This window comes from Rhea pennata, chromosome Z (genome assembly GCF_028389875.1).
Source record: "Rhea pennata isolate bPtePen1 chromosome Z, bPtePen1.pri, whole genome shotgun sequence".
Classification (NCBI taxonomy): domain Eukaryota; kingdom Metazoa; phylum Chordata; class Aves; order Rheiformes; family Rheidae; genus Rhea; species Rhea pennata.
The window spans coordinates 69,325,280-69,344,854 of record NC_084702.1 but is presented as its reverse complement, the minus strand read 5'-3'; the positions used below and the strand labels follow the sequence as shown (position 1 = coordinate 69,344,854).

General features: G+C 37.9%; 1 protein-coding gene across 1 annotated transcript; it reads right to left on the bottom strand.

Moving 5' to 3' along the window:
* Positions 1–35: 35 nt before the first annotated feature.
* On the bottom strand, positions 36–19,361 carry AMACR (alpha-methylacyl-CoA racemase). Its single transcript, XM_062599993.1, has 5 exons — positions 19,112–19,361; positions 17,554–17,697; positions 14,560–14,720; positions 9,649–9,835; positions 36–1,658 (listed from the first exon to the last, which is right to left on the bottom strand). The coding sequence occupies exons 1-5, from the start codon at positions 19,359–19,361 to the stop codon at positions 1,249–1,251; spliced, it is 1,152 nt and encodes a 383-aa protein (XP_062455977.1). The 3' UTR covers positions 36–1,248.
* Positions 19,362–19,575: the final 214 nt, after the last annotated feature.

Genomic DNA, 19,575 nt, shown 5'->3' with positions numbered 1-19,575 from the left:
TGATTGTCCTCTGATGTAACCAGATACATCTGAGATAGAGAAAATTCTCAAATTTTATTGCAAAGGTACATAATATTCAGCAATTCATTAGAGTTGTTACCAGCTGGAAACTTAAATGTCTTTTGCTATTTTTTTTTTATCTAATTTGTCAGGACCTACTAGATAATTCTTGCTCCCATGCAGGAGTTCACAGAGTAAAATGTAAAAGGTTTTTTTTGTAGTAGTAAGTCTGACAGTTTGGCATGACATATGTCAAATATACATATCTCAGCTTTGGAAGTTTTTGTAAGTAACAGACTAGTATTTAGCACTAATAAACACTACACAACAGAAATTAGGTAACCCTTTGTAGCATAAGTCTTGACATGCCAGACTAAAGAAAACTGTATTAGGGCCATATAGATAATTCTTTCTAAAAACATAATTATTTTCAAGTTGAAGAACAAAGGCCGTTTTACATAACTTTAATTTTGAAGGAGATCACAACGAGCATGGAATAACCATTGTTTACAACTTGTGCAGCTAAGCTTCTTCTTTTCCATTTTTCCAAAAAGAGAGGAAATGATTAATTCTCGGCAGCTATTTTAACAACAAATTTCACCTTGAAGCAATTTTCCAGACAAATTGAAATTCCAAATGTAATTTAATCACATGACTGCATTAAGGAAATGTCATCAGGCTCTTAAACAGAACTGTCAAAACAACTCTATAGCAGAGCATAAGGAAACAGCATTATATGGACAATTGTTTTGGCATGAAAATGCAAATGAATCAGCACAATAGAGATAAAAATCCTTTCAAATCTATGAGTAAACAGCACAATTGTCCATTTATGGAAGCACATAACTGTATTTTATGAAAAGTATTACCTTCAAGTAATTACAAAATATATTACAAAGCAACAGTGTAACTAAGAACTAAAATAAACAAGCATTTCACAGGATATGCTATTTAAAGAAGCATTATGAGGATTTACATCTGCTTAGTAAACCATCAGTGTAGATCTTCAGAACACAATTTCAGTAACATTCTAGACTTATCAGGAACACAGTTTGTACACTCCAGTGGAAGTCACCCAGGTATACAGGTACTTAACTCCTACTGACTTCAATTAAATTTAAAACTTCATTCATTCAAAACATTCTTTTAAAATCAATATCATATAAGCACTTATTTGTTATCTAATTCAGTTTTGATGCATAAAATCTTACTCCATCAGCCTGAAATTCTTCTTTGCATAGTTAGAGATTACAAATTAGCTTTTGGTTTACTGAATTCTATTACTTTTTCAGAATGCAGCTTAGCAATCTCTTGCTTAGTAAATCCATATTCTAGAAGTATCTCTTCTGAGTGTTCTCCTATAAAAGGATCTCTTTTAACAGATGGAACAGCAGGAGTCCGTGAAAGAAGAGGAGCAGGTCTAGGACTTATCTCTTCCTGATCATTTTTGATAAAAGAACCTCTTTGTTTGTTATGCTGATGCAAGGCAGCATCATCAAAGGATAAAACAGGGGTCACGCAGGCATCAGTGCCATCAAATATGCTGCACCATTCAGTTTGTGTCTTCTGTGCAAATATGGATGTAAACATTTCCTTCATTTTGGGCCAGTCAGTGAAACTCAACTGACTAGGAAGTTTATCTGAATCTAGCCCAAGACCTGAAAAGAGAAAAGCAAAATTTAACAATAGCATAGCTTAGATAAACTAAAGAGCTGCCCATAACTAAATACATTTCTCAAGAAACTAGCACTTTGCAGGCAGTCCAACGCTGCACAACACACTAAGAGTCACTTCAAACTTCATTAGGATATCTATGATTACAGGAGAACAGGGAGACACAAGAAGAATGTCATGCTCTATTATTTGCTCTTAAACTAAACTGCATCAACTATGGCCTTCTAACTAAGTACACACAATAAACATTTGTTTGCATAAATGTCTTATAACAGCAGCAGCTGCCTAGAAAGAACATTTTGTCCTGAGAACATTTTCTGTAATAGGGATTGTGTTATCTATCTGGCAGTAGCAACACATTTAGCACCAGCTGCTGCAACCATCCATTGAATAAATCCAGGGCTATTGCAATATACTTAAGTCACAGAAGTCAATAAATCTGCCTTACTTGGACATTCAGCAAGCTGCAGTATTTGGGGCCCAATGCAATTAGATATTTCATGCTGGAGAGGAGACAATAGTGTGGACATACTCAGCCCAGATGTGAACGAGGCAGCATGGCTGCAGCTGCCTGCAGGCTAAGTCCCGCTGCCCAGAGACTGCTGCTCTCACCTCACAGCACACTGCAAGGCTCAAACTCTCCTCCTGCTCCTCTTTGGGACTACTGAAACTCGCAGCCCTTACACTGACTGACTGCTTAAGAACCATGTTTCTAGATCAGTCTTACGGACCACCAGGTACACAGTACACCTCTTCTCCACCTCTGGAGTTACCTTGCTCCTGGGAGGCCAGTTTCCCAGTTCTGTTTCTGTTCTCTTAATTCCTCTGATCTCCTACTTTAATTTCTCCTATGTTTGGAAACAGACCTGCTCTTTTATAGTCTTCAGCTCCCTTTGCCAGGGACTATTTTGGCACTCTGTCCACAAACATTTGCTTAGCTGCCTACAGTTGCAGGGAACGCAGCCTTGGAAAAACAGGCATCTTGTAGGTCCCACAACTCCTAGACAGCCAGATATCCAGGAGATGAGAACAATTCTGGAGCCTACCATAGGCATCTAGGAGATGCAAGAATTGTTAACATTTCTTGTAAGGTTTACCTCAAAAAGGAGGTAAGGAACAAAAATAATAGAAAACGCATTTAAATCCCACTTTAAAAGTGGAGGTAGTACACACAGGGGTACAGACTCTAGAGTATCGAACAGAATTCTGAAGTGGTATAATGAAGGCTGTCCAAATGATCACAACTATAGCAGTTTGAAAGAAGCAGGGAAAAAAATGCAGAAAACGTAGGTATAAAAACATGCAAATTTGAGAAATTAAGAAGGGCTTGAGAATAGTTATCAACATAATGCTTTACCAACCGACATAAAATCGAAAGTTTTTAGAAAACAGCTCTGTGCAAAATGCAGAGAAAACGTGGAGCTCTGTAAACATTTAATTTTGAACCTTGTATCTGTTGCTATGACTGCTACTGATGGACTTCCAGGTTTTATAATGGGCTTGCCTACCAGATGCCTGTTTGCATACAGAATTGACACAGAACTCCTCTCATCTTCAGCTTCAGATAGGCAGAAAAAGCTTTTTTTTTTTTTTTTTTTTTTTTTTTTTTTTTTTAATCTTCTGCTATTTCCACAGTTTCCTCATCACTGAAAGGGGCAGAAATATAACTACTAAAACATAGAGGGGAGAAGAAAATAAGATAATGTCCTTTCTTCTGCTCTTTAAGTTCATTTTTTCCCCTGATAATCTCTACTACATGTCCTTCTTGGGGCTCAGTCTCCTCCAAATTACAAAGTTACCATAATATTTAATGGGTTTCACTGTTGATCAAAGAGAATCTAAATAGTGTTTTTGGAAATGAATACACTCTTTTAAATCTTACTTTGGTACTGCAAAGAAAAACACACAGAAACTGTCAACCTTCAGACTCAGGAATACAGCCACGCAACAGTTCACATTCAAAAGAAAATCAACACAGCCAAAAGGCAAAATAAACAGTTTCACATCTTATTAGAAGTTCCTAAGGATACCAAATTAAGATCACTAAAAGTTACCAAGTACATGTACCTGATATCTCTAAACTTAAAATTTACTCTTCATTACAATTCTTACCATCCTATAACAATTAATTAAATATTACTCATATGGGTTCAGCATCTCTAATTAAATTGAGGCTATTGATGCTCACAAAATGAATCTGATTAATCTTTTCTCAAGAGATATTACTAAAGATGATTGGTGCTAAACAATCTACTTAAGAACTAGGTGAGACAAATTTACATTCCACAAGTAAAGCTAAGTAACAACATACTAACTGTGATTCTGTCTCACTGCGTGAAATCTTACTAATTGGAAACACTGGTTTGGTAAGTATTGCTTTGCTTATTTATTATGTTTTGGCTTCTAGGAGTCAGACCATTATGAATATAACTTTATCATTACTGTATTACGCAATTACACTTGAAAATCATGCCAGATGGAAAATTGGCAGAATCTAACCCTACACACTCTAATAAAATAGAACAATATGCAGAACCTGGAATTTAATATTACATGCTCATTTCCACCAACCACTGAAGACTTCAACTTTTAATTAGTATGAACTCACAGCATTTAAGCACTGCAGCTTCTCATTTTCCACCTTGTGCTAAACATTTGTGGTGCAAACAGAATCACAGCAGGAGCAACTGAGTCAACAGGGAAACAATTACACAACACAGAATTGCTTGGGATACCGCAGAATGACATAGTTCACCAAAATAATCAAAAGCAAAGTATCTTTTACACAGAGAATCTGGTACAGCAATCAAGACCTGTTCAGATTTTGGTCTAGGGATTTTTCTTTAGAAAAGGCCAACAATTTACCTCGCTACAGCTTTGAAACAGTGAGTTAAAAAAAAAGGGGGGGGAAAGTTAAGTCTCCCTTGTATGCTATAGCTATATTGAGAGATACACCTGCAGTTGACTTATTAATGCAACAAATTACAAGTGACTATTCCTACAGAACTTCTCAGACAAACTGCAATGAAATTAGGCACCTATTTCAAGAGAGAAAAAACAATAAAATTCCAACAACAAATCAGCAATGTTGATCTGATAAAACAGAAATAAGCAGTTTCTCACAGTATTTCAGCTATAGTAGTTTAAAAGGATTTTAGGATCCCTAGTGGTATTTTGCTTGGGATTTTCTTCTTCTAACCTGCTAATTTTCTTTTCCAAGCTATCTGCACATTGCACAGTAATTTTTAAATTATGTTGCCATGACATGACAATAGAATCATCTAAGTGTGACGATTCTGAGTATGATTAATTTTGGCCCAAATGACAGCCGTAAAATGTATACCACTACTCTACATAAATGCAATTTATTCTCAATCTCACAGGTAATTAAACTTTAGAATATTCCAAATTAACAGAGAATTTTCATTAAAGTAACTATGTAGTGTTTTTTCTCCCTCTCAGTTTTTATTAAAAAAAAAAAAAAGTGATGGTTCATCAAAAGGGTGATTAGAACCAGACTGCTACCACAGTATTACTACAAATGCATCCAAAGCTGCACTTTAAGTTTGCATAGTAATTACCACAATTGTAAATGTTTTGGTGTAGCAAGAACCTGGGTCTCTGGAGCTTTAGTACAATGTCTGAGGCCCACCACGAAAAATAAATTCAAATAAAGTTATGGGCAACTGAGGATCTCTAAACTGTAATGAGGAAACCATTCTTCTGCTTTACGTATTTCCTAATAAAAAGGCTGTATCAAATACAGTGCATTAATATATTTTAAATAAAATACACAATACTTCATAATCACACAATGGACAACCCTGGGAAAATCCTTCATAATGATGTAAACTATGTTTTTTCAACAACTTCCTATTTTTTTTTCCTTCTTTTTAAAAAGAAATCATACTATGCTATAAAAGGAATATCGATATATATTCAGAGCTTTAGTGGCTATCTCTGCTTTTCATATCAGTGTAAGTTTACACTACATTCATCTTATGTAACTGAATTTACACTACATGGTGATGCAGAATCACACCTTTACCTTCTCTCTGATATGTGAAATTACCAAGTTCTGCTTGTTTCTCTTAGCCTGGCCACAGGAATAACTAAGCACATATTGCTGAAAAACAAGATAAACTTGCAGAAGCAATTTACAGCTCAGCTGGAAGACATTCTGTCTCTTTTTATCAAAAAATTGAGACTTAGCCTTAGTAACAAATATTTCTTTCATCAAAATTCTTGTAAGATGCAAGATATCTTCATGATTCATTGGCTGACTTTACTAGTAACAAAATTAATGTAAGCCAGAGGATTACAGAATGTTTGTGAACAGCATATAGTCTATAACGAGTCCAGAATATAATTTCTAATACTGCAGCTGTTACAGCAATTTACCTTATCTATTTTATATAGCTTCAGTTTCTCTCATAACTAAGTTCTTAAAAACTCATGAATTTATGACAAGTGGAAATTTCATTTTCCCTGGCGAGCAAAATCCTTAAAGCCAACAATTTTCTCAAAATTAAGATGCAGTATTTTCTTAAACTTAACACTTTTTACTCTATAATCCCCTAAGAATTTTCCTCTCTATTCTATTAGCTGCACTCTCATCTAGCACTGGGTACACAATTCTACAAGGAAACACTAAGGTGAAGCAAAAGGAAATTAGTTTCACTTCTGCTAATCAGATTTTATGGGCAGCTATAATTGGTTCAGAAATCATGTTCCTTTTTCATATTTGCAATCTCTAACTCTCTGTCCATTACTTCTGCAACATCCTTGTGTTCTCGTTATACAGGACTGGTGTAAGTAACATATTCTCTGAATATGAACAAATGGACATAAAGAGGCTTCTGAATATATTTTATCTGGAACAGCACCAAGTTGTTCACCAAGAGAATTGACCAGAAGTACAGAAAAAAAAAGAAATAAACAAAATCATGGAACTGTAACTGGAACACAGCATTTTAAAACTACTTCAAAGCAGGGAATTAATGTCCTGAACAGCCCACTCCAAAGTTCCTTGGGTTTGTGTAGGAGCAATACACTTCTCACAAGCAGCTTTTTTTCCCGTGTAACATTCAAAGGCTTAAATTCTGAACGAGATTTCTGCAACAGATATCCCTGAAGGGAGAAAGATCTCTTAACTACAACAAGAATCAGCTGTTCTAATTCAGTATACTGCCGCTTCAGAAGCTTACAGTCAGAACTACTGAACGGGATAATTATTTCCTGAACGATTTCCTGAAATCTGAACAATTCACAATATGCACTTAAAATACAATGAAGAAAGATGGGTTATTTTAAAAGCAGCACTGTAAAAGAAAAATCTTGAGTTTATAGTCTGAATCTTTTACTAACACTCTTTTATAAAATAAATAAAGTACAATTTTTGACTAGAAGCAGAATTTGTGATAAATTAAAAGTAAAAGCAATTTTTTATTAGAAGATTGAAATCTGTATGTTGAATTTTTGAAATATGACAGAAGCTGGCAGACACACAGCCACAACTGTGATTACACTTGTCTTTCTGCATACATGCAAATGTATTTGTCTTTTGTTGTGTAAAAAAATGTTTTTGAAACTTCAGTTGTTAAAATCAAGCCGTTTCTGTTTTAAGCTTTTCAAACATGAAAATAAACTTGTCAAATGTGGGTCCCCCAATATAGGCTGATGAATTCATAGCTGCTGCTCTGACTTTACGCTCCACATTTCTGAGAAACTACCAAGATGGAAAGAGAATTTCAACATTTTCCTCAGTAGAGATCCTACATCAGACAGACCAGTCAGTGATTGTATTACTTTGTCTGGATACTAGATTCAATTATCCTAGAGTATCCTCCTAGACAACTTAGCTGGCTGACTGGAAAAGTCCTGAGTCTTCATACAGTGGCCCTGCAACAGTGATCAATATAGGAAGACTGGAGCATTCAGGGAAGGTTCACTGAGGAAGAAGGGCAAAAAACCTAAGCCCAGAGTCCATTACAGAACGTGTTTTCTTCCTGAATAAATGTAGATTTCATCCTGCTCCTGTAGCTTAAAAGCAATTGCTATTCAACTCAATCTCCAGAGAAGCATACAATACTGCAGCCAAGAACTTTAGGCCAAACAGGTAAGTATTTGAATAAGTAGTTTTACTTTGTTTCCCCCCCCCCCTTTTGTATTTAATAAGGGCATTCTGCCTGGAGAAGTGCCTGGAATTCCAAATTCCCTAATTTTCAGAGCAAGGGTTTACATTTTACTTTGACACAGTATTATATTTATTCTTTTTTCTCCAGTTATATTTAATGCAGACAAAAAACTCCAGGGGATTAGATGAGAATAACATTTCAAAGAATCAGTAACCATGGAAAAAACAACTGCACTTTCACGTTCAAGAAGCAGCTTAGATCTGGAGTCTGGCAGGCAAGGTATTTCCGGGACAATGAGAAAGAGGAGTACTAACTTTGTCAGCCAAAAACATGGTTCTCCCAAACCTGACATCTGATCTGGGTTTAGAACATCATATTGGGTATGTCAACGGGTCAGTCCATGAGGCTGCTCTGTGCATTTCATGTAACAGCATATACCAGTTTGGATATTCTCTGCAATTGTGAAAATTCTCTACAATAAATCCTCTACAATAAATAGTCCATTACGGCCATTTATAGAAGTAGCTATTTGCGGCCACAAATCTTCAAGGACTTTCTTTTGGAGCACACAGCCTGCAAGAGAGCCATGTCAAAAAGAACACAAGACATCCTCCCTCTTTAGGACTGTGCCCACCAAAGGCATGTCCCACCTTGGCTGAGTTCCTGAATTTCAAAAACTCCTGGAAATGCAAGCCCTGGCACTAACTATGCTCGTTAGCTCAACGGAGCTGACGGGGGCTGAGCTGACTGATGGTACCTGCCTGTGAGCAGGCATGCAATCCACAAGTCAAGTAATAATCTGCGGGGAGATGCTGAGTAAGAATCAAGAGTTGCTTCACTGTCACCTTCACCCAGCCAAGAGTTACCACGTTAAGTTACTTAAGTATCAAAGCGATCACATAACACCGTCTAGGAACGTCCACTGTAGGTATCTCTCTGTGGATTTCATCCTACTCATTAAGGACAACAAAAATTAGGTTAAAGGGGATTTCTTACATCGTTCATATTCTAAATACTGGGGAAATAGATCCCAAATTCTTTGCGGATTTTTAAAACTTTCATAAATTCAGTATGGAAAGCATAGCAATTTATCAAAGGAGCATAACAGACGAAATCTATTTTTAAATGAAGTAACTGATAAGAAGCTAAGTGCACATCTGATCTAAAACTGAAACTATGCAATTGATTCAAAGGTAAAGGGGCACCTGCAAATTTCAGTGCTCACATCACAAAATAATGACTTTGCTTGATCCAATCTAACTCTTCAAGACATAAAAATCATACTTCATAAACATATTTTAAAATTCTTCAGTCAAATATAAAAGTTAGATTCATGGTTGTAATGTAGAAGCACTCTGAAGTTCTGTGGCAAAAATTAATTTATAAAACTGACTTTCATTTTATAAAAGGTCCTGTTTATCAAAAAAATATTATGGAATATTTCCAGTGAACGTTCATCTTTAAAATATGTTTCTTTAAAAATGTGTATAGCAAAAATAACTGAAACTGCATGAAGATTTATTTGCTGTATCAGTCTTTTTTAGAGCAGATTCACATTCCTTTGAAAAAAGTGGTTTCCAAAATAGTTGTGCAGTGCTTCAGCCACATCACTGACTAGCAATACCATAACTGCAGAAGAAAAGGGATGAAGAAGATAGAGATCAAATGCTAGAAGAAGGAAGTCAACTAAAAAGCTACACTACTACTCAACTAGTTTCAAAAGGGGTGGCTTTTATAAAGATATAAACATAACCAATGTTATGAATCAAAGTTTAGTTAAAAATAATTTATTCAATCATGCTTTACAGATATGAAATAACTGCTCCAAGCTACTTACCCTTTATTAACTGCTCATAGAATTGAGGCTCAATGGCACCAACAGCCATGTATTTTCCGTCGGAGGTCTTGTAGGTTTCGTAAAAAGGAGCACCACTATCTAATAAGTTCTCACCTCGCGGTCTGTTCCAAAGTCCTATATTTTGTGATTTCCACAGAAAAGAACTCAGATATGCTGCTCCTTCTACCTTCAAGATATACAAAAAAGAGCAGCTTCAATAAATTAGTTGACATATTGCCTTAATTTGACATGAAACAAGACTGCAAAAACTCACTAGCAAGTCTGGCTTAGGTTAAGATTTTAACCACAAAACTTCTGTTAAGCAGTTTCACTTCTTACACTTGTGAAGTACATTTTATATTGCATATACGAAATTTTCTAGTAATAAAGAATAACAAGGAGTGTAAGTGTAATAATGCAGCTTCAGGGTCCTAGTCTAGCAAACCTTATAACCACTAGTTGTTCACACAGAGGTTCACATTTTAGATGATGGGACAAGCTTCCCAGCTCTCCCTTACACTGACTATCTGTCAGCCTTCAAGCTTTCTACTTACAGAAATCAGGATGCCTACACCAGTCTTGTAATTACCAATTCCTAGATCAACAATAAGTTGTCTTAAACTTACCTGACTATAATAAGACTGCTATTTTTAAAAGCAGAAAATTGGAAAGAAAACAGAAGTTCTCTTTCATACCATGCAAATAGGGACATTCACCTGGATCATAAAGTTAGAACAAAAAATTATTCTCTCACTCTTCCCACTGGCAAGTACTTAGAAATTATCTTCTCAAGAAAACTGGGAATAATTGTTCAAATGTAGTAGTAGCTATCATTTTGTTGCATGTATTTTCAGCTGTGTAAAATTAATCTGATATTGTCTGCAGAGCAAAGCATGGAGATTGTACCCAAATATAAAGCTGCTAAATTTTAAAGTATAAATACTTATTAGTTTCTACCTTTCTAAGTATGAATTTAAAAAGATGTAAAACTCAAGTATGCAAAGTCATGAAGGTTTCTTCATTTAAAGTATATTGTTTGCCTTCTTCCTCCCAAGTTCTTGCCACAAAGATAGGAATACTTTTGTCCTACCTGTCATATGTTGAAGTTGATTAAGGTACCTTCCTGTGAGAGAATATTACGTACCTTCACCTGCATGTTTGCAAAATGACTGCAAGACTACCAGATTACTGTTTGCTTTACTAATTAGCTTATCTTGCACTGCTCACATTAACAAAGAATTACATGAAAGATATTGGAAGTAAAGATAACAACATGTGGGATAATTTTCAGAATAAGCTCTAACTGCAAATTAGACTCTGGTGTCTAAATTTGTCAGAACTATTTAGAGTACCTACCCATTCTAGAAACAACTATGGTAAAATAGTATGTCTTTTTGACTGGATCTCAGAAGTATCCCAGGCTGGGCAACTGGACAGCTAGTGTGTGCCCTAGCCCCTTCACAATTCAGAGGCAAGTGAAAAAGTGTCTAAGCCCTGCCCTGAACTCCCACAGCAGGCTCAGACGACTCCACCCACCCCACTGTGATCACTTTCTTCTTTTTAGCTCAATTGCACAATGATCACAGCAAAACTGATTACGCATTTTACTTAAGGACTTCCTAATGGTAGAAGTGCCAGAAGCCTCTGAAGCAGGGATGGGTGACCTGAGGCAGCATGCTGCTGGGTGATCTCTACCCATACTGTGACTCAGAGTGAAACAATGCAGACAAAATGACTGAGAACAAACCCACCTCAATCTAACCTCAAGCCTTGTGATTGAGGAGCTCTTCTAATACATGGGAGCTTTGGTATTTTAGTACCTCCAGACTGAGAAAAAACTGGATTCCCAGCCTTCTGTCCAGCAGCAAAATGCTCTCACCATGAGGCTATTACACAAGAAACGGTCATTACCACCACCATCTCCTGTGGCTCTTTTCACAATGCTTGGTCAGATGTCTACTATCAGCAGAAGGTTCAGTGTCTGAATTTTGAGTGAACCTAAGGAGTCACCCTTACTCACGTGCCTGCATGGTGTGGGAGCACAGATGCACCCCTGCGCCAACTGTATCATAATCAGATGAATCATAGGATGGTAAGGTTGGAAGGGACCTCTGGAGATCATCTAGTCCAACCCTCAGCGTAGCCCACACAGGGACCGAACCCACGACCTTGGCATCAGCAACACCACACTCTAACTGAGCTAAACCTGCCCTCTTCTACTACAGTTTTCAGCCAGCACTGTACTCGGCACGCAGGAGCAATGAGATAAATACACTTCCAGAGGGTCGATGAGAAGAGACAGTAAATAATGTGAATTGGTTTAGATCAGAATTTTAATTCTTCTGAGCTAAAATGCAGGATCCAGTTCCTACATTTTATGCAGCATGACAATTACACTGGACAAGCATGAAGAGATGATGCAAATCTAGCCCTTGGCTCATCGCCTCTCTACTCTCTTTTAGTATTAGTTTAGCTTTGCTAACTAGAGGAGTTCCTTACAGGTATGTTACCAAAAAAAAAAAAAAAAAAAAAAAAAAAAAAAGTAGTTCAGTAAAATTCTTCTTTCTCCATGAAAGAAGATGAAAAATGAAAACTTACTAAAAGTAATCCTGGGGACACAAAGCAGCTAAAAAAGATATCTGTTGTCTCTCTCTTACCATAGAAAATCCCTCCATGTGTCCTTAGCATATTCAGATTACCTAAACTATTTAGCATGAAATGACAGCTCAAATGCTGCATTATGTATTAAAAAAAAAAAAACTTATGTCCATGAATCAAATTTAGAAATAGAAACAGACTCAACCATCCCAGTCTATTTAACTGCCTTTGCTGTGGATGACAAATACATGTTTTCCATCAACTGTCTCAGAGAAAGTTTGTGTTAAGCAAAAGGAATGCAAAGAAATTTTAGGTAAAGTACATCCAGTGCCACTGGACAAGCATTTCAGAGGTTGCCTGGAATATCAGTAGGGAATTGTAAGTTCCACAACTAATAATAAGGCAAGAAAAAAACTGGAAGACAGAAGCTTTAAGGGCGTAAAAAAATTAAAACAAAACAAACAAAAAAAACACAACCCCTTTTCCGCCCCCCCCCAAAAACACGAACACACACTCCTTTCCCAATTAGCCAGAGATCTAATTTGGATATTAGTGAACTTGCACTCCTTATAACAAATTCTTTCAATGACAGAAGGCACAGATGGAGAAGACAAGGTAATACTCCCAAACATAAGAAATAGCCTTTTACATATCTGAAGACTTATATCTCTTCACAGTTTCCACTTCACAAATATGCAAACTCCTTCAATCTTCCCCTGTTGGTCATGTTTTTTAGATTCACAATCATTTTTGCTGTGTTCTTTGAACTTCCTCCAACTGTGGGGTTTTTTTTTGGGGGGGTGGAGGGGGAAGATGACAGTCAGTGTTAGACACAGTATTTTCCTGAGGCCTTACAAATGCTGAATAGATGAACTGATCAGAAAAATTACTTAATTACTTCAGTAGTCTTGCTGGCTATATTTCCTATTTATACATCCTAATACTGTGTTCGTGTTTCACAACAGCATGATTCTGTGGTACTGTTGACTCATGTTCAGCTTGTGACTACTATAAACCCCAGGATTGTACTTTAGCCAATTGTTCTCATACTATATTTGTGCAGCTAATTGTTTCTACCTAAGAGGAGTACTGAGCAGTGGTCACCATGAATTCAGTTGACTTTTTCAAGTCATTTCTCCAATCTGTAAAGGCCATTTTCAATTTTAATCCTGTCATCAAACATACTTGTAGTTATTCCCAGATTAACTTGCTCTGTAAATTTACCAAGTATATCCTCCAACCTGTCATTCAGGTTATTAGTAAAAACAGTGACAGAAGAAAAGACACTCTGTGAAACTCCACTTATTTTTTTCCATTTTGATAACTGACCATTAATAACTACTGGGCACCAGTTTTGCACACATCCAATGCAATTTTCACCTAGACCATAAATCCATGGCCTACTTTTGAGAACGTCCTGAGAATCTGTCAAAAAACTACTCGAGTCAAGACAAGTAACATCTGTTGCTATTCCTCTAGCCTCAAGACCTCCTGTGATGATGGGATTTTTTTAAAAAATTATATTTGGAGTCCAAATGATAGCCTTTACTGTATTACAATCTCTCTAGCGAGATCAAATTTTAACTGCAGTGTTCTTTCAAAAGTAAGAGAGAGTGCAAGTGAAAAAAAATACTTGTAGATAATATTACCAATGGTTTTCAAGGATAAATGTAAATAAGTATTTTTCCTCTACGTACAAGTGCCTTGCAGCGAAAAATTCCATAGCATTCATGATTAACTACAAATTTGCATGTAGCCCTTCTTTCATTTCTTCTGCAATGTACTAATGTAAAGTGTTTGAAATTGATTTCTTGGCAATTACTCACGGCAGTGTAATTTTGGGGGAAAGAGGGAGCAAAAATAGTGCTTTTGAGAAGATATGACCTATCATAAAGTTATAAGCAGATGTGTCTTGGATAGAGCAAATGCGATTTCTTTATTTTATTAGGATCATTCTTTTTGCTATTATAGATTATGGTCATTGTCTATAATACATCTTATTCCCATACACCAAACTTACTCATTGAATATATACAGCTAACACTTTTTGGGGAAGACAGACTGGCAAAAGCAAATGCAGAATGGCACAGGGAAAGAACTTCAATGTATGTACTATACCATAAGGAAGCTGCAGCAACAGTGACCTGTGAAATCTGTTTGTGGGTAAAGAAATAGCCATTTTATGAGATGACTTACTTTGGAAAGGTAAAGTTCCAAATATTAAATCTTACCGATAGGTCCAACATTTCTCATTTTACAGACTTAAAGTAGAGAAGAAACAGCAACCCACCCCCTCCATGAGAGGAAACTTACCATACTGGCATCTACAATCTGCCCTTTGCCAGATTTGGTACGTTCATATAAGGCTATAATAATGCCCATTGCACACATGACACCTCCACCAGCAAAATCAGCCAGAAGGTTTACAGGTGCATAAGGATTTTCATCTTTTCTACCCAGCTTTGACAGCACACCTGGTAGTAGAGCAAACAAAGTATATGTAATTATAAAAAGAGTTATAAATATTAGCTTTTACATTTCTGCAATTATATTATCATTCTCTTCAATCTATGTGAGCAAACTACGGACAAAGCAAATTTATCCCAGTACTGTTTTCTGATTCTACTCCAGCTATGTCTTTATTCACAAAAGAATAGAATATCCAAAATTATGTTAATGAAGATGTATCTGATTAAATAGGTTAATAAAGGTAACAGAAAAAACACTGATCATCTGATTATATAGGAACAATATTTCATACAAAAATACATATATGAAATAATATTATACTAAAAATTTGTACATACTTAGAATCTCCAACATAAGAAAGGGGTTAAATCTCAAAAGAACTTTAGTAGATTTTTTCTTCTTTGAATCTTTTAAGGTAAAAAAGCATATCTGCAGCCTTCTGTGCATGTAATTCATGAATTAATAATCATAAAAAAGGACTTCACACCAACAACTCTACTTTAGTCTTACCCTCTCTCTTCAAATGTCTTTGCAAATAAGGTTATATATATGAGGAATGGGTGAATAATATAGAAAGGTTACCTTATTTGCATGCAACATAGATGCAGTGAAGCTATATTTGCCAGAAATTACACAGAAAAGAAACAGAGGGAAGACTTGGCCACTGACATTATTTCAGACAGAGTTTTGAATCTGTTAGCATTTCTCAGCCATCTTAAACAGCTTTTCCATTATCAAGTACTTCACTCTTTGCAGCTCCTTCATAACAATTCCCTTTGCGGAAGTAAGAAACTCCAGTAAGATCATGTCTCACCTATGCCTATAGCCTGAGGGCTGAGACTTGCAGCATACATGGCCAAAATTTCCTCAAAACTGCATGATTCTGGTGCAGAGTTTAGTTAGTTAATGGTCTAACATAGTTCTTAAGGGCAAGAAGCTGAGTGTACGGTATAAAGAAGTTTGTAGAACCGTAATGCATGTAGAAAACCCTGTCAATGACTAGAATTTGACTTCTAACAGTCTAATGGTTGTCACAGTCACCAGTAGATTAACATATTAACTTACATCTGTAATTTTTAATGTAAGCCATTTTTGAGTTTCAGAAAGCCAAAGCCCATCAGGAAAATACCAAGATGTGAGATCACCTCAATTTTGAGCACCAATACCTCCCCCCAAATACCTTGTCCTGTTTCCTTTAAATTGGCAGAAAAATCTGACTATGTGAAATTTCAAGCAGATTTAATTTTACTGAAGTGAGATTCCACATGTTTAAAACCATTTTTTTTTTACAGTGGGATGTCTGGCAAGAGAAACACTATCACTGAAATAGTTAAGAAGTGTAATGAAGGCTCTGTAGCTCGTTCATTTCTTTACGTGATCCTTTTTCAACCTGGAAATCTCATAGACTCTTATACTTTAAAAGTACCGATACACAGTTCACATTTTTAAATTTGAAATACCAAAAAAATTGAGCTGTCTGCTTGAAACTTCATTCTTGTAGCAGGCCTTTCTCCATTACACTAACCAAAACCGTGCGGATTAAGAAATTGTGAACAGAAAGGACTGTCACCTAAGACTATGATGGACAACACTGCTTCAACCTTTTCCTAAGTTTGTAACAAATTAAACTACCACAACACATTCAAATCATGCAGACACAAAGTCAAGTGCTGCAAATAAGTTCTCTTTTTTGATACCCTGACAATCTAATGTCATGAGAGAAGACTGAATCCATCTCTGAAGAAAATTCATTCCCCAATACAGTGGATCCCCACAGATTGTGGTACGCATCTCCATATCCGTGGCAGTTCTGCTCTGGCACTTTCCTGGGACTAAAAGAAATGCACCACGCAGTGGTAAGCCATGAGGCTTTGGCCCACTTCCTCTCCTCTCTCAAAGGCTTGGAAGAGGGGCAGAGACAGAAACACAGATGGTCCAGACAGTGTGAAGAGCAATAAGTGGGGCCATGTACAACTACAGATGGATTGCTACCATCACAGTTGGGTAATTGTTATTGTTTGGTACTGCATACCTGTAAAATCATCACACACAGAATGAGTATACTGCCTTACAATATTCTAACGCAATGTAGAATTGTAGACAAAACCCACTATTTTAAATCTGCTTTCTTTTGGAACGGTATAATTGGAGGGAAATTTACAGCAGCAAAGCACAAGAGAATGCCTTGTAGACGGTGCAGTTTTATGTTACTTCAAAGCAGCTGCTCACAATGTAGGCAAAATAATCTGCAATCCTCTGGGATTATGAATATATTGATTTTCTAGGAGAGAGACCCCAAAGGAAAAGATAAAAATACATACAGAATTCAATTCTCTGTTTAAAGAAAAAAAAATAATTCAGCTAAAGCAGCACAAAAGGAGAAATACACTACAGTCTGAGAAGACACATTGATCCAGTCTAACAGCTCACTGCTGCTGCCAAAATGAACAGCCCTGCTCAGCCCAAATTTCCTCTTCTTTCTTGTGCTGACATTTTTTTTTAAGTTTGTCCAACCAACCTCTTAGTGAACCGCTTCAACTCAACAATCTGGCAGGAGAATGCCCCTGTTTCTCCTGGGTCAGCTTTCGACATGCTCAGGAGGTGATTCAGTTCACAGAGGAGTCAAACGAACACCAGAGACTGGAGAGAAGAGCGCAGAAAAGCACAAGGACAGAGGAGGAACCTCTCCTTCATTGCCAGGGGGCTTTAGATCAGCTCAGCTGCTTCACCAACCTGCACCACATATAATTTGAGCTATCTGTAAAGAACCTTTCAATAAATTTTTAAGTCTTGATTTAATAAAAAAAAAAAAAATCCAGCAAGAAATTTTCAGCCTACCTGATAATGCCAAAAAATTGATGTCATGACCTGCAGACTTGGCGTATTTTCCTGTTTGGCCAAATCCAGTAAGTCTAGCATAGATGAGTCTGGGATTGTCTTGCAAAAGAACCTCTGGACCAAGACCAAGTTTTTCCATGACACCTGAAAAAAAGAAATAGTACCAAATCCTAATTCACATTCATTTTTTAATATATACATACCTTCATAGTTAAAAATAAGTATAAATTACACTACAACTGAATTGCAATTTATTAAATAATACATTCTAATTCAGTATCTGTATTAGAATGTTAAGAGCCAGAATATTATAAATTACCAGTATACTGCATGCATTTTGAATGCAAACCAGTTAAATGTAAATTAAGCTTTATGGTCCTTTTTTTTTCTCGACTTTTTTTCTTTCTACTTCCCCAATAGTCTGCCAGACTTCTTCGATTTTTCATCAGAACATACTTCCTTTGCAAAACCCACCTGTTCCCCCACCTCAGTACCTCTTGCGTTCTCTGTCTTTAACTCACTTACACAAATGGGCCACACAAGTGTACCTTCCACAAATGATCTACAACAACTACAAAAGCACAAGTTCTCTTTTGTGCAATGTAAAGAATAAGGAACTTTTTAAGATCTATAAAATACAGTTTTGGTCAGCATAGTTTACAATAATCAAGACTAACATTTTGATGTTGCATTTCTAAAACAGTGCTTTCCAAGAAGCATTCGATTTGCACATAAATCATCGATTTTTATCTGCTTAGTGAATCTTGGCCAGACTATACCCTATAATCCATACCAGGACTGCAGTGAGGCACAGGCTGGAAGAGATACCGACTCCCTCGACTTAGAGCTTCAATACCTCTCCCACCCCCGAAACTATTACCGATGCTTCTTTCACAAACTGCTCTACAAAATCACTACAAGTACCTTAAAATCTATTTCTACTGTATTACTTAGTAAACAGCAGTAACTGATTAACGCTAAGGAGAAAGCAGTGAAGTTTGGTAACACATTTCTACCACTTAGCGACTATTTTGAGAAACCAGGTCTATCCAATTACCAACAGAAAAAAAAAATGAAAGAAATGTTATCTTTTCCCTCCTCTTTTTTTTTTTCTTTCTGAAAAGCAAAGTTCTTAGGACTCATGGCCATGGCTGAAGAGAGCAGCCGGGGCTGCCCAGTGACACGGAGCCCTGCACCAGTTTAAGGATCGGCTGGCGTCCCTCCAGCGGTGGCCAACTTCCTTCGACAGCAGGAGTTACTCCAGATACATCCAGCTCATGCATTAATACGTGGTAAGAAAGGGGTAACATTGGGCTGGAATTCGAACCCGAAGGCTCGTTTCTGCGGGAAGAGCAGAAAGATCTTTCGTAACGGGAAGACTGTGAAAAGCAGGAGCCGGGACCGCTGCCGCAGGCCCGCAGCGGCGCTGTCGGAAGGTGCAGGGAGCGCGGCCGCCTCACGGCGCTCCCTTCTCACGGTGCCACGGCGGCCCGGCCCTGCGCCCCCGCCGCCCCCCCCAGCCCAGCTCAGCCCAGCCCAGCCCCGCCGCCCGCCTCACCGTGGCGGAAGGGCTCGACGAGCACGTCCGCCGCGCGGCACAGCCGCCTCAGCGCCGCCGCGCCCGCCGCCCGCTTGAGGTCGAGCGCCAGCGAGCGCTTGCCGCGGCCCTGCACGTCGGCGGCCACGGCGGAGCGCGGCGCGCGGTCCACGCGCACCACGCGCGCCCCGAAGTCGGCCAGGATCATGCCGCAGAGCGGCGCCGGCGCCAGCCCCGCCAGCTCCAGCACCCGCACGCCGCTCAGCGCCATGGCGGCCGCCGCCTACCGAGCGCCGAGACATCGATACCCGCCCCCGCCCCCGACGGCCGCCGCGCCGCTAACGGCCGCCGCCGCTAACGGCCGCCGCCGCTAACGGCCGCCGCCGCTAACGGCCGCCGCGCCGAGGCGTTTTGGAGGAAGACCCCCAAAATCCCCGCTGTTACATCTTCTGAGCAGCAGCTTTTCGCTTATTTCCTACAAGTTC

Coding starts and splice junctions, on each gene's coding strand:
- AMACR (XM_062599993.1), bottom strand. CDS start 19,361: ATGGCGCTGAGCGGCGTGCGGGTGCTGGAGCTGGCGGGGCTGGCGCCG. Junction 17,698..19,111: donor CGTCGAGCCCTTCCGCCACG/GTGAGGCGGGCG, acceptor TCTTTTTTTCAG/GTGTCATGGAAAAACTTGGT. Junction 14,721..17,553: donor CAATTTTTTGGCATTATCAG/GTAGGCTGAAAA, acceptor CTCTACTACCAG/GTGTGCTGTCAAAGCTGGGT.